At 41.3% G+C, this 15,957-nt stretch overlaps 1 protein-coding gene across 3 annotated transcripts in view; it reads left to right on the forward strand.

The window, feature by feature from the left end:
• SUFU (SUFU negative regulator of hedgehog signaling) overlaps positions 1-15,957 on the forward strand; it is a 988,972-nt gene that overhangs the window by 191,579 nt on the left and 781,436 nt on the right. Inside the window, exon 1 of one of the 3 annotated variants that reach the window (XM_069611676.1) lies at positions 6,955-7,117. The exons of the other annotated variants lie outside the window; for them this stretch is intronic. Coding sequence (XP_069467777.1) covers positions 6,970-7,117 — 148 coding nt within the window. The 5' untranslated portion in view covers positions 6,955-6,969. Of the gene's footprint in view, positions 1-6,954; positions 7,118-15,957 lie in introns of those variants that run through there. 3 annotated transcript variants of the gene reach the window in all.

The following is a 15,957-nucleotide window of genomic DNA, read 5'->3' on the forward strand; positions in this document are numbered from 1 at the left end:
TGAAATATAGCCAACCAGTTTAGGATTTTGATTTTTGTTCTTTATTTCCTGTCTGCCCCACAGAATACTTCTAGGTTGGGGGAGTAGGGTTGGCATAACGAAAAGAAATACAGATCAGGGGACCCCCAGTGTCTGAGAAGAATGGCAACCGTGTTGAGGAATGGGAAAGTATGTCTCGCATCTACCAGTTTAGCGGAGACTCCAGGTGATGCTCTGATTATGGACCCTAATCCTCCTAACCCAAGCAGAGGGAGTGAGGTGAAACCATTAAGGAATTTCATGAACCACATCAGAGTGGGGAAGGGGCTGACGGACAAAAGGTAAAGGCTGTCACTAAAAGTATTGTGGCTGAGGAAGATGGGACTTGGGATTTGAAAACTGAGGAACACAAAAATAAAAAAACAGAAATTAAACAGGAGGTGGAGCTTTCGTATATGCACTCACAAATGCACACAACAATGAGGGTCCGTTTTTGGGGATGAAGAATTTTTGCTTGTGCGCGCTGGCTTTTCTTTTGAATCCCAGACTCCAATCCAGTTTAGTTTCTTGAGTATAAGAGAGCCACAAAACCAACAGCTCAATGAGGAAGCAAACACCGAGATAAATGACATACATTTAGATGTTTCCATGATGTCCCAAACAGTGAAGATGGAACTGGGTAAGCGTACTAGACTATCCCGCAGTCCGTCGACGCCTGTAAATACTGCACGGAATGGAATAGACAATGTACATCTTTTTAACACTCTGCCACGAAAGGGGATTCCTACACTGCACAGAGTGTTTTCAGTTAACGCGAAATTCCCCCTACCATCGGCTTCTATCTTTATTGATTCAAAAAGAACCTTGGAAGGTGATGAGTGTTCTAGGTGAACAAGAGGGCGGATGACGTCCGAGAAACTGGCCATTATTGCCCCACCTCTGCATTCTATCCACCCTCAAAGTCTTGGGGTCTCCCTTACGAGTTCCCCCATTGCTGAAAATAATGATCAGTTTGAGGATTCGCTTCCATTGATTTCAAGGATATTGAATCTCCTGGATGAGGGGCACGGGCTTACCCACTGGGAAGTGAGAGACCTAAAAAGGATTGTATTGGACTCTCAATTAAAACTTAGTAGAGTGGAAGGCTTTTTAATGGGTAAGCTAGAGGGTACGGATTCCCAGGTGAATAAGGTTCCAGCGCCACTTTACTTGATAACTAAATCTCAAGGATCTCAAACTATGGTAGCTGGAAATGAGGGACCTAGCTTTGCGACTGTATTTTCTTCAAAAAATGGGATGAATATGAGTAAGGATAAAAATGGAAATAGTACTCGGATTATCGAGGCAGTTAATGAGCTCTCCTTGAAAATTATCAAATTGGAACATGTTATATCAACTTTGGCTGGGAACACCACCCCAATAACTCTGTGGACGGTGATGCTGACCAAAGAAAAGGAAACCCATACCCATGAGACCCCAGATAGCCCATCCGCTTTCATTGACATTATAGAAAGTGGTACCGGTCTAGTGGGGCTAGAAAATATAACTAAAAGTCAGGAGGATGGCTGAAGTTCGGGAGGGGAGGGCTATTTCCTTTCTAGGCGTCAAACGCTTGGCTCTAAAAGCAAAAAAGAGAATGCTAAAGAAAGGATTGAAGCCTGACAAAATGGAAATGAAGATAAAAGAATCTAAGGTTCCATCAAATGAGTGGCCCCATCGGATCTAATACGACTTAATGAAGAAAGCAGGATGGCTTTGCAGCTTCATAATATCAATGCTACCATTCCTAAATCAGGATCAATTTTGGAAAATGACAAAATAAAAAACTCAAATATATATAGCAGGATGGTCGTACGATATCTGTTGGCGGCAATGTAGCTGTAGGGACTGAAAATGGCACACTGACCACACAGACGATGGGGAGGGTGGGGTAGAACAAAGAAGTAAAACTACTCCAATTGTCAAACTTCTATAATGTATATGAGAAATCGACCTCTAGACAAATAATGCCACAGGAAGTCTCAAGTCGGGTGGTGGAAATCCCGACGACATCTGCTGAATCAAATAGATTAGGCTTCTCCTCTAAACCCCATGATGTAAATCTTGCTCCTCTCTCCACAGGGATATCTAAACTCAGATTCAGTCAGAATAGAGGGGAAAACTCAAACCAAATCGGGAGAGACTGATAATGATGATGTGGTGGCTGTGGAACCAACATCGTTAAATGGACCATACCAGTCCTCTGACGAAACTGATCTAAAAATAAACTGGATCTCCCAAACACCATTAAAAAAATTATACTGGATTTATTGCCAGATCTAGCCCTGCTTAGAAACCAGGGGTCTGTGGATAGCGACCGAGAAATAAATGGAAACTCTATGTGGGAGCAGAATGAGGGGTCTAGTAATGTGAAGATGATGGGAGGAGGGAGTCAAGGACAGCATATGCATGTGGGTCAGTTGGGACATAGGGATACACCTGAAAGGGATGCAGGAATGTTGTCCACACAGCCTACCCATACACATGTATCTACCCAAATGAAGGAACCTCTGGAAGAGGGGAAATTGATACCATATGAACCAGCTAAGCCTCTTCATATTAAGGACAGTGACTTAAGGAACACAATGTGGCGGAAAATCTCCATTCCCGAATATCGGAGTATTCTACTATATAACGTGTGCGATATTGGAGGTCCATCTTCCCTTAATAGACCCCCACCCCACGCTCCTTGATCATGTGTGAATTGTCCCGAACTCTCAAAATATCTTTAACCTGATTTTACAGGAGACTGAGCAATTCAATAGGATGGGGGAATGACATTCTCATCTTTAGCAATGGGTGGGAATATGGAAGGGACCTGATGCATCAGAAGGCTAATTCCAACTTAGCCAGGGAGGAAGTACACCAACCTAAGGAAGTTAATATATTAACTAAAGGGGGAGAGGACCAGGAATGGAGATGGCTTGCTCTATCTCTAAGAGAGTCTATCTCACAAATTCAAAATATGCATCAAAAACTTTAGTCGCCCAAAGACAAAGACATCAATGGCGACTTTTATCATGGAACTCTAGGGGACATTCGAATTTGCTGGCCTCTAAGGCATTATGCACCAAATTTAAATCTTTCGATCCGATATGTATACAGGAGTCATGGCTTACTGTTCCCCTACAACTAGATGGTTTTGAATGTAGACATTTGTATGTCAAGATGGGGCTCTGTGGTAGACCAGCATGAGGCCTTTTTATTGCTGTTAAAGTAGCAGTTGGCACACGAATTCTGGAATCCCTTACATTATCGAGTAGGGTTTTGGGTGCTGTATTGGAATACATGAATATCCATCATTCGCGTCTCATTCTTGTGCTGAATATTTATTGGAATCCCCTAAAACGGTTGGGCAATGTTATTCTGTTATTAAACAATTGCATATCGTCCATGTTGCTCAAATACAGAGTACTAGAAATAATAATCGCAGGGGATCTCAATTCAGAAATTAAATACGGAGAAGGGATGGAAAAAAAGATGGGTTTCATGAAGAACTCTGGGAACATTGAGGGGATTCCCTTTGCAGTTGCACGTAAAACAACCAATGGGCAGATTTGGCGAAAGCTATTTGATTATTGGGGTCTTACCCACATTAATGTTCTCTTTAACTCCTCTGTAAATGAGTTTACATGGTCGAACAGGATTTATAAATCCTATATTGATCATATTTTTATGTCAAATTCTCTTTCCGCTTCATGTGTGGAATTCTTGGTGAATGAATCTAATATGAGTGATCACAGATTCCTTGAGGTCAAACTGGTATGGAATATAGCTACTTCTAATCAAGGTGCCATCCAGATGAACTTGACTGTCTCTTGTGGTGGCAATCAAATTATTTGGCATGAAGGAAATATAAACCAATTTAATGCCGCCTTTGTACATGAACACCATAGCATGCCTCTGTCTATTAGATTGCACTTTTTTTCTGTATTGCATTTTACGGAGTATGTTAAAGATATGATAGATAGGTCAGTGAAACAAAGTAAATATGGGATCGCGAAACACCAACACCATGACCCAATGGAAAGGTTAAAAAAAAAAAATCGAACAAATCGTAATATTCGAGCAATAATGAAATCTTATCTAGATCAGGCACATAAAAGGAGACAAATCCATCTAATTAAACAAGTAAAACAAAATTGGTTGAAGAACCATAGGATGGCTTTGCTGGAAAAAGACACTACCATGCTGGAAGCCCTAAGAGACTCTTCTGGTCGAGAGTTTTGGTCGCTTATAAATGCGATGGAGAACCCCCAGGTGATGATACAATCAGTCAGTGTACAGGAGGATGTTTGGATAAACTATTTCTCTTCCCTATATGAGGGGAAATTTGAGATGACAAATGAATTGGTGGCATCTAAAAAGGGGCATTGGAAATGTGAGTTTACCATGGTAGACATTGAAAATCAGATTAAGGGGGCTAATAACTCAAGGGCCGCGGGCCCAAATGGGCTGACTAACAACACACGAAAGAGAAACCCTGAACATTGGGCAAAAGTGCTCTATATTCTATTTTCTGATATCCTATTGACCCGCTCTATCCTGTATTCTTGGAGGATATCATATGTCATCCCAATTTACAAAAAGGGGATAGAACTTGTCCACACAATTATAGCCCAATTTCTATCATGGATGCAGGCTTGAAGATATTTGCAGGACTGGTACTCCAGAGAATTGTGGATTGGGTCGAAACTGATAAGATTCTTCCTATCCAACAGTTCGGCTTCCGAAAGGGTATGGGTACGGAAATAGGTGGATTAAACCTGTGTCTACTTCTGGAAAAGGCCTGTAGGAAAACGGCTACTCCCATTTATCTTGAGTCGATCGATCTCACCCTTGCCTTTGATAAGGTGGGTAGGGTGAGACTATGGACTAAGCTGGCTTTAATGGGGTTACCATCAGGACTATTGACCATCCTTATTAATCTACATGAGGAATCAGCCATTCAGACTAGATTGAACATGTCAGGTGATCTTTCCTGTAATTCAAACAGGCAATGGTCGAAGACGAGGGGGTTTGTTTGCACCTACATTGTTCAATCTCTATATTTGAGATGTGAATGTCCCTCTGACAACATCCTCCTTGATTTCACCTAAAATAGAGGGAATAAAAAATATGCTGGAGTGCATATGCTGATGACCTTCTTTTGGTCGATAGCACTCCGATTGTTTTGCAGTGAAAATTGGTGGCGCTAACCGTATATGTAGAGGAAAATGCCTTGGTTATAAATGAAAAGAAATCAGTGGTAATTTCACTCACTAATAGGAAGAAAACTACCAATTTTAAGTGGATAATCAATGCCTGTACTTTAGTAAAAGTAAGATCTCTTTGCTACTTGGGCTTTCCAGTGTTTAGGGGTGCCACAATCCATATGTATTGGAATTTCTATTTGGATAAGGTGGATAAATTCATTTTCCAAATGAAAAAGGTATCTATTAAATATTGCAAATACTCTGTAATTCCACTAATCGGGTTTTATAACCTTAAAGTAGTGCCGAAACTCAGATGGTTTTGAAATTCTACCTTTTGAAACATTCCGACTGGTAGAGAAGTTGGAGTCAAAAATATGGCAAACTGCTCTTCTATTTACCGAAGGGTGTTCCTATGTCTGCAATACGTTTTGAATTGGGTCTCCTTTCTCTGAATACTAGAGTTTGTTGGAAAAGAATGTCACTCTATTGAAACCTTATTTCTAAGCAACACTCCCTCTATGCCCAGCTGGGAAATAGATTAAGAAATGGTACTACTGAATCGAGGTGGTTGTTGAGATTACAGATGAAATGTGTGATTTCTCTTGAATTTGTTAACCACTCGCACAAAACTTTGATTTCCAACCCCTTGAGTGTGAAAAAAAGGTTGCAATCTATGGATTGGATGTAATCTATGGAAACTGTTGGTGCATCTAAGATCTACAACCAGCTATTTTATGAGGGGAAGAAACTGGGTACGCCGGAATCATATCTGATTAAATTCCCAGACCCTGCAAGGAGAGCAGTATATTTACGATTTTGATTCAATGATCTCCTGACGGGCGAAATATTGGAAATTCGATCAGGAAAACAGCAAATTCCTTGTCATTTTTGCCATTGTCGTAAAACTCCTGAGTCATTAAAACATCTATTGCTGGAGTGTGAAGTAATAGCCCCACAGCGTTTAGCGGCCTTTGGCAGATTTGTCCACGATCCTTCTAAGATTCTCATTGAGACTCTTTGGTAGAACATGTTACATGGTAAACTAAATGCACTAAAATTGGCTGTGGTTAATTTCTTAACAGAAGTGTGCGGTTTGGTAGTAACATGTAAAAATACTAATGATGACTTAAAATAAGATGTTTCTCAAATAATGGGTGAAAGGACATCCAGAATTTATGTGATAAGTTCTATGATGGGGAAGTTTCCAAATAACAGTCGAGAAGGGACAAAGGGGCAAGGAAAATGGATCTAATTTTTTGAATGCAAAATATGCTATTTGTCTTGTTTGTTCTTTGAATTTTTTTCTGTCATTTTAAGTACTTTTGTTTTTATGATTCTGTATTTTAATGTAGTAATGTGACGTTGGTTTATTGTGTGTAAACCAAATACAATAAAACATTTTTTTTTTTAATCTATTTTTTAAATGTGGAATCCTAGTTAGCTCATCCTGCTTGCATATTGCCCACTGTTCTTTTGAGTACTACAGGTAACGTAACATAACGGAAGGATGTTAGCGCGCATCCGGAAGTGCAGCCAAAAGTGTTGTGACTGTTGGGCTGCCCTCCCTATTTCTGAACTGTGTGAAGCTGTGCCGGACGTGCTCAGACGCAAGTCGACAAGAGGAAGCTTGATTCATATTGCTGGAGCAGCAACACGGACTTGGACCACTTTGTTTTCTGGCCCGCCCACCGTCCCGCCTCCCCTGCAGCCTCGTTGCCATCCGTGCTTCCTTACCATTCCGGTGCACGCGCATTGCATGCACGCATCCGGAAGTGCAGCCAGAAGTGTTGTGGCTGCCCTCGCTATACCTGAACTGTGTGAAGCTGTGCCGGTCGTGCTGAGACATGAGTCGACAGGAGGAAGCTTGATTCATATTGTTGGAGCAGCAACACAGACTTGGACCAGTTAGTCTTGCTTACTTACAAACTATCTTGTGGCTTTGTGCTGTGCACATGCACATATATCGCCGCTTTTGACGCTGACTCCACCTTGTTTTTTTTTCACTGCAGCTTTGTTTTCTGGCCTGCCCACAGTCCCGCCTCCCCTGCAGCCTTGTTGCCATCCGTGTTTCCTTATCATTCCGGTGCGTGCGCGCCGTGCAGCCAGAACTGTTGGGGCTGTTGTATGTTAATATTCTAGGTCAAAGTGTATACGCAATGATTGACTTGCGTATACACTCGTGTCATTGCGCTATGTGCGAGACTTAAAGGTGCATTTGAAGTGGTATGTTTCACTTAACAAGTGGATTATATGGTTTCCATCTCCCCAGTATAAGATTATGACCCAATGTTACATTTGGTTACATTGAAGTGCCTATGTAGAGATATATAATTGCGCAATGTGCGAGCTGTAAAGGTGTATCTATAGTGTTTTACTTCACAGAACAAGTGAAGTATAGGATATTTTTTGCATTACGCAATGGGTGAGCTTTAAAGGTGCTTCTACAGTGTTTTGTTTCACGGAATAAGTGATTTATGGGATTTGTGTTTTTACATTCTGTGATTTGTGAGCTCTAAATGTGCATTTATAGTGTTCTTTTTTTCAGAATAGGTGAATTATATGATTCTCTTCTTTGTAGATGAGGCTGTTGTAGCCAGTATGCGGAGAGATTTGTGTAGGCAGCGTGTACATAAAATATGGTTGGTTCGCTGCGTAGCAGCAAATTAGTACGGTCAGTGCGGTTGAGAAAAAGACCTATTCACTGGCCAATTCCTTTCTTGCTAATAATACTGCTGCCCTCCAAAGTGGGTGCACTTAGTCTTTTAGTCCTCCTGTAACAACATTAATTATGTTGAGTGATCATGTTGAGCAACCTTTACTGGTAAATGGCACTCATAAGAGTGTGGGCACCACACCAACCTCTCCGCAAGATGAGACTAATCGCAATACATCGAATAAACTAGCCTGCGTGAATGCCCCTCACCAAAAGCACCTATTAAGCATTTACGACAGTCTGGGTAGCCAGTTGGCTGGGAACGTAGAAGAGGTTGAAAAATCTAAATTTGGGGGGGGGGATATCTCCCTATTTGCTTCGGTAGTTTTAGCAGAGTTGGATAGAAGGGTGCCGGTAGTTTTAGCAGAGTTGGATAGAAGGGTGCGTCTGTCAAGGGGACCATCCACCCCAGCCAGGGCCAGAGGGGGTGGCATTGTCAACGTCCATCTTCATGAAGCTTTCTCCCCGGTCAGCGCTATGCCCCCAACAGAAGAAACTCGCTTAGGGTCTCATGTGGATGAGACGCATAGGCCAAGGGATGCAGGGTGGGACAGTAGAGAAGGGGCAGGACAGGGTAGCCCCTCCATCACCCCCCAAACATTTTCCAGTCTTGCCTCCCCGATTAACCCTTCCTCCCCTGAACATGAAGCCCCTTACATGGGCCCCATGTTTGAGGGTTTAAACACAGAGTACATTGTTTCCTCATATGCATCATTTCCTGTGTTGACCAGAATATTGAATCTCCTGGACAGGGGGTCACGAGAGAACACACGTGGACATTCAAGAACGGAGATTCTTGATTCTGGATAGTTCAGAAAAGATAAGCAAATTGGAAGGTTTTGTTTTTGCAGTAGAGAGATGCTGCATACCGATGGGGAACAGTACGGTGCCAGCTAGATTGATCGCTCATGACCAGATCTTGCAAACTGAACAGGAGAATCAGGTCGGGTCCAAATCCTATGCTGAGGTCTTGATGAATGGTAATAAGGACATGTTATCAGCCCTATTCAGTAATATGGATGAATTAAAGACTATGGTTACCAAGAATATTGAACACATCCAATGCATGGAGTCACGGATGGTCTTGGCACCCTTAGCTGTTAATTTGGGTGCCTTAAATCAGGAAGTAAGTGAGTCAGCTATGGATATTCCGTTGAACATATCCACCATAGACAGTCCAACAAGCTTTGAGGGTAATTGAGGAAGATGCAGGATTGCATTTAGAGAAGGGTGGACTGATGGATAAGGACTCTTCTTTGGAATCTGCTGCTGCCTTTTATACCGCATATTTCTCGTAGAGAAAAGAAGATGAGGGCAAGGGCTCTCAAACGCAGGGCTGTTAGCTCAGGCGTAATAAATAAACATCCATGCAAAAAAAGTAAGAACTTACCCTCTCTTAATGTCCTTTACACCAATACAAATATAAGAGATATTTGCGGATTATCAGCTGAAGGTGGTGGTATTGATTTATCGCAGTTGGATGAAGAAAGCAAAAAGGTGCTAGAATTAAAGGAGTTAGTGCCTCAAACCGAAAAGAAGGAAGGAACAAATGACATATGCGATCAGCCTTCTGCTGATCGCACTACTGAATATGGAAGAGAGTATGGAGAAGCCTCTAATACCTTGGCGGAGGCAATGAGCCATAAGAGTACTAATCAGGAAAAACAAAAAAATAAAAAAAGGATTAACAAAAAAAAAGAAAATGCTTCTATGGAGGAAACGCCCCAGCAGGGCATAGAGTCCTCCAGAGATACACAAAATCCAACAAAAAAAATCTCTAAAAAAAAAAAAAAAGTTGACTGTGAATGTGGAAAATCCTAAAACGGAGGGCTCACCTAACAATTCGGGCATTAAGCAGTTCTTTACAATCATACCTAAGGTACCCACTACTACTAATCTAGTAGAAGATAATAGGTAGGCCACGTAAAAAAAAATCAAATGATCTCCTCTACGCATGCCCACATAAATTGTTCTAGCAACATATCCATGGGGGAACAAACCCACAATACACATATAGGAGGGGGGGGGATCACAAAAAAGTTGCCAAAACATTTCCTTCAACTGAGGATATTAAAATACTAATCCAACAGGCCCTCACCGACTTTCTAGATGACTCAAGAAAGCATGGTTCACAGTTCTCGGGTCATTTAAATTGGGTACATAACAAGATCATGCTGCCAAGTAACACCGATGAGATAGAAAGACATCTGATTGATTCCACATTTGCGACAGGACCGGTAACCCAGTCGACTACCCTTGATTCTAAACCAAGTATTCCATTAAGGCATGGGGGACTGATTGACGCTCAGTCGGCCAATAACTTGGAAACTGTGCGCCAACCCAAAGATCCCGACTCAATGTCGCATCAATCCAGTTCTTTAATGCATAAATCTTGTGGAGAATCACGAGCCAATAGAGCTGATCAACAAAATGGGAGATGGTCCCTAGAAAGGGGCTTAAATTACTCCCAATACAGGGAGTGGGAAGAGGGCCCCCGTGAAGAGCGAGCTGCTGATGGCAGTAACGTCTCGCACACTCATGAAGTCCGGCCGCGAGTAAGTGAACCTCATAATAGAGTGGATTGGAGACCACCTCACTTTCTGGACTTCCCTAGCGTCCTGCTCAATTTTTCCTCAAGGGGGTCCGGAGACACTAAATCGCAAGAGAATTCTGTCATTATTCAGTGAGGTGCCAAGATTAGCTTTGATCTCCTCCGGAGATATTACATTGGTTGATTTTATCCATCCCTTCAGGCTAGATTATGTTAGGCTAGTATTTTATTCGCAAACCATCATGGAACTTGTGCTTTCTGAAATTGATGCTTTGCATCGCTTTGGATTTGATCTTGGACTTCATAATGACAGCTTCCTTAGATTGGGGGTGGAGGCTCAGGGGAGGAGCTCTAAGGAGTTTTACTCGGCTCCACAGCAAAGGAAGAATGAGCTGGATAATCCACAGATTCAAACAAGAGACAGATCTTATGTGGCTCGCTCAGACACTGAGACTCACTGGAAACAATTCAAACTTTAAAAGCAAAGCCATAGATCGTCACCCTACATACCCTAATATCGTGGAACTCTAGGGGTAATCGTGCACCCCATCAGACCTCTTCCAGTGCTTTACCTTTACACGATGTAAGCATCTTTTGCCTGCAGGAAACCTGGGCTCTGGCCCCGCTGGCATTAGATGGATTTTTTGTGCATCAAGTGCTTGCTGGAAAAAAATTCAAAGGCAGGCCTTCAGGAGGCCTGCTTATTGCAGTAAGAAACACGTTTATCGTTGAAATGTATTAAACTCTTCACAGCTCATAGGGGATGTATTGCTATGCTCTTACATTTTTTATATCCCGATCCTCTGGGTAATTTATTGATCATTGTGTATTGGTGCCCTGATTTAGAGTTGAGCGTATTTATAGAGAAGATTGACTGCATTATACAGGAATTTCAAGTGTTATGTAAAATGCTCAATATCATTATTACAGGGGACTTTAACGCCAATGTGGGTCCAGGTAAATTTGGTGAACTTGAAGTACAACGCAATAACCCGGTAGAACAGCTCATCTCAGAAAAAAGTGCAGGGAGCATTGTGGTATCGTTTTTTCTCCGATTGGGGCCTTTATTGTGCTAATGAGCTCCTGAGGGTTGATATGGAATGCAATACTTGGTCAAATGGGACTGAATGCTCCACTATTGACTATGTTTTTGCAAATGGGGCTCTATTCAATATAATTACAGACTTTTTTTAAATAACTACAACTGATAGTGATCATAGATTGCTTATAGTTTCCCTCGTAGTGCCCCAAGCCTCCTGTAGGAGGACTTTTGAGCAATCGCTTGAGTTGAATGTAGCATGTAATAGAATTAACTGGCATTGCAATAATATCGTGAAAGTTAATTAGACCTTTTTGAAAGGAACTGCTTTGAGAAAAAACAGATAATTTACACGCATGAGGACTTTGAGAGGTACGTAAAAGGTGTTATTTTAGGACCGTTGGGTATAAAGAGACACACAGCAGTTCACCAGTCTCATGTGCATGTTCTTAACCCATCTATGCATAAACTCAAGAAAGAGAGGAATCATGAAATTCGTTTATTAAAAATGCCTGGCATTCATCTATGTGGTGGTGGCTTAAAGAGGGTAAAAAATAAATGGAAAACTAGAGCCTGAATCTTGTGAGACTCTCTGCATCAGAAGGACGCTGAAAATATGCTGCAGGCTCTTTCCCAGGCTAACACTGAATTTTTGGTCAATAATAAACAAAAGAGAGGATGTCCAATTAAGAGCACAAACAGTATGCATCTCCTCTGAGGTTTTGGAAGGGCACTTCGGCACTCTATATAGTTCTCCAGACAGTAGATGGAAGGTTCGGAAAGGACATTAGATCATGGTAAATGGACCATTTCTTTTGTCCTGACAGATATTCAGAGAATGATCGCTCGCTGCTCGGCATCGCGGGCACCGGGTCCGAATTTGCTCGCTAATGCAGTATTTAAGGGTAATCCAAATTTGTGGGCAAGGATCCTGTTTTTCCTATTTAAAGATATTGTATTTACAAAGTTATTCCCGAAGAGCTGGCATCTGTTTCATGTAGTGCCCATCTATAAAAAGGGTGACAGGTCTTCACCCTCCAGTTACAGACCAATTGCTTTGCTGGATGCTGATTCTAACATTTTTGCATCCCTTATTCTGCAACATATACAGGACTGGATAGGAGCCAATAGGATCCTTTCACCCTTCCAATTTGTATTTAGAAAGCACGTGGGCACTGACGCAGGCGGACTTTTGATAAATATCATGCAGCAACAGACTCGGACCCTGGGAAGTACTGATTTATTTGGCATTGATTGACTTAACGTCTGCATTTGATTTAGTGAATCAAACCATAATATGGGGAAAATTGTATGTAATGGGCATGCCTGTGCCGCTGTTATCTATACTTTACCACCTCCACTTGGAAACAATAATAAAGGTGCGGTTGAACATGGATGGATCCCTGTCAGAAGAAATCAAGGCCAGTAATGGCCTCAGACAGGGCTGTATTTTTGCGCCAACGGTTTTCAATTTGTATTTGTTTGATGTGGGCCCCCACTTGGAAGGTTTTTTTTTTTGCAGCACCAAAGGTGGAGGAAGTTAAGGTCGATTGGACAGCATACACAGAAAACGTTATTCTATATGATCACACTCCCACCTGTTGTCCTCCAAGAACAATTCTCAGGCCAACTCATTAGTAATTGATCACAATAAAACTGTCATATTGCGTCTAAGCCATCGAAAAAGCCCCATTAGGTTTTTATGGTTTCTTGACCATGTGAAACTAACAGTATGTCACGCTTTTAGATATCTGGGCTATCCCATTTTTTAAGACAAAAAAAGGGCACATTTCCGAGATTATTTGTATAAGATCAGTCCTGATCTCCCAGTTGCGTAAAATAGATAACAAATATGGGAAGTTTTCCCTATTACCTTGTCTTCACATGTATAGACACAAAACCGTGGCACAGTTTAGCTATGGGCTTGAATTTGCCCCACTATGGTGCAGGAAAGAAATAGTTAAATATGAGGCCAGACTTTTAAGATCTATCGTCTAGTGTCTTACAAAATATGTACCTGCGGCCGCTATACGATATGAATTGGGGCTATTTTCCATATCGTCTATAATCGAATGGCGACGAGCTGCTGTATACAGCAAATTGCTGGTGGGTAACGAGACAAACCTATATGGAATTAATGGCAGGGGGTTAGTCAAAGGAAATGCCAAATCCAGTGCTCTGTTGGACTTGGAAAGGGAAGTGCTGGAACTACTTGGAAAAATAGGAGTGTCTCGAGAGCTTTTGATTGCGAACCCTATGTAGGTCAAGAGTTTATTGCAGCACAGTGACTGGAATGCCACTGTTAGTGAAGTTCTGCAAAATAAACTGTCATTTGGTATCCAAAAATAAGAAACTGGGAACTACTGAACCCTACTTAATTAAATTTCCTGATAGTGGAGGCTGGATTTCCTGAGATTTCGGTTTAATGTGCTGGAGACAGGAATGATATTAATCATTAGGTTCGGTGATTCCACCACAGTCCATCATTGTAGATTCTGTAAGATTGTTGCCCAGGATGAAACATTGGAGCACATCTTGACTGAGTGTGACTGCCTAAGGTCAGAGCGTATTAAATGTTTTTCAGAATTTGAACCAAATACTGAATGTGCTGATCTCAAAGCCTTATGGCTAGACATGTTATATGGGAAGCGAATTAGACTACAACTTGCTGTCCTTCGATTCTTAAAGACAAACTGTGGACTTTAATGAGGATATTTTGCAAGAACCTTATCTGGTCATGATTGATTTGTATTCTGGACCAAAAGTAGTGGAATTATGAATTAAATGTTTTTATGAAGGGTTTTATGTTTATAATACACATACTCAATATCTTTATTAATGTTTTTATGTTATGTGCCATGTTTCTGAACCATGTGTAAGTAATGGTTTATGTATTTTCTTTTAACGTTATGATTATGGGTTTCTTTTTAAAGGTTACTGTGTAACCAAAACAAATAAAATAAAAATAAAAAATACATTAAAAAAAACTGAAGGATATTTTTGACATGCAACATGAATGCTTTCATGCTTTAGAAGTTCTAGTTTGGTTCATGTTGTATTGTGGTTCGTTAATCTGTTTGAGTAGGTCTTTTATTTGTTTCTGTTTTTATTTGCTTCTCCATATACAAATTAAATACAAATACAACAGAATATAGAAGCGGAAATGGAAGAAATCGGGAACCCAACACCTAACCTAGCAGATCTACTCAACGACGAAAAGACGCTGTCGAACAACCATCACACCAGGAGAACAACATTGAGCAGACCAACACAACCATCATAAGACAAACCTTACACTAACAAAAAAGCAAAACCATGTCCAAAAAATGCATTGCAACCTAATCAATGCAAGATCAATGTCCAAGCATGCCACAGAGATCTACGACCTGTTATGCGACAGCGGTACGAACATCTTATTCATCACTGAAACATGGTTAGACGACAACTACAAAATCACACTTCACAGCTGCCTAACCGACAACTTCAAGGGCTCACAAATAAACAGGAAAGAGAGGAGGGGGATTAGCAGTAGCATACAAAGAACATCTGAAAATAAGAACAGACAAACCTTTAAACATCAAACTGTGAATCCCTAATACTTCACCTGATCCTAAAACAAGCCTCAAATTCATGCTTGTTTACAGACCACCGACATACGACGCAGTACTCGTTGACAGCTTTGTAGAAGCAATCACCAACTTGGCCATCAAACACGAACACCTGATGATACTTGGGGACTTCAACATCTGGTTTGACTAGGAAAATGCAAACTTGCAAAAATCCCTAACAGAGTAACTCACCACAATCCTAAAACATACCTCAAATTCATGCTTGTTTACAGGCCACCGACATACGACGCAGTATTAGTTGACAGCTTTGTAGAAGCAATCACCAACTTGGCCATCAAACACGAACACCTGATGATACTTGGGGACTTCAACATCTGGTTTGACTAGGAAAATGCAAACTTGCAAAAATCCCTAACCGAGTAACTCACCACAATGAAACTATGTCAGCTGGTTAAAGGAGCAACACACACAGCAGGACACACGCTTTATGCAATTTTCACCAACAAAAACCTTATCACCACTGCACTGAGCGACCACCTCATCATTCCTTTCGTGATCACTCTACCAACTAAAGCAACCCAACTTCCCCAAAAAAAGCCTACCATCATCAAAAGAAGCTGAAAAATCATAAAAGCGAGCAACTTAACAGGAAAAACCTTGAAATCACAAAAGCACCGTCCAACGGCCATTACGAAACCGACCTCAACAGAAAAACAGAACTACTGCATAGATGGATCGACGAAACAATAGACCGCATCACCCCCGAAAAGCTGTTCACCCCCTCAAAAAAAAGAGCAATGGTTTACCCCCTCCTCAGCACAATGAAAAGCAACTACAAGAAACTCGAACAAAAATGGAGGAAAGAATAAGAC

Source organism: Ambystoma mexicanum, chromosome 8 (genome assembly GCF_040938575.1).
Source record: "Ambystoma mexicanum isolate Mex_15411 chromosome 8, UKY_AmexF1_1, whole genome shotgun sequence".
Classification (NCBI taxonomy): domain Eukaryota; kingdom Metazoa; phylum Chordata; class Amphibia; order Caudata; family Ambystomatidae; genus Ambystoma; species Ambystoma mexicanum.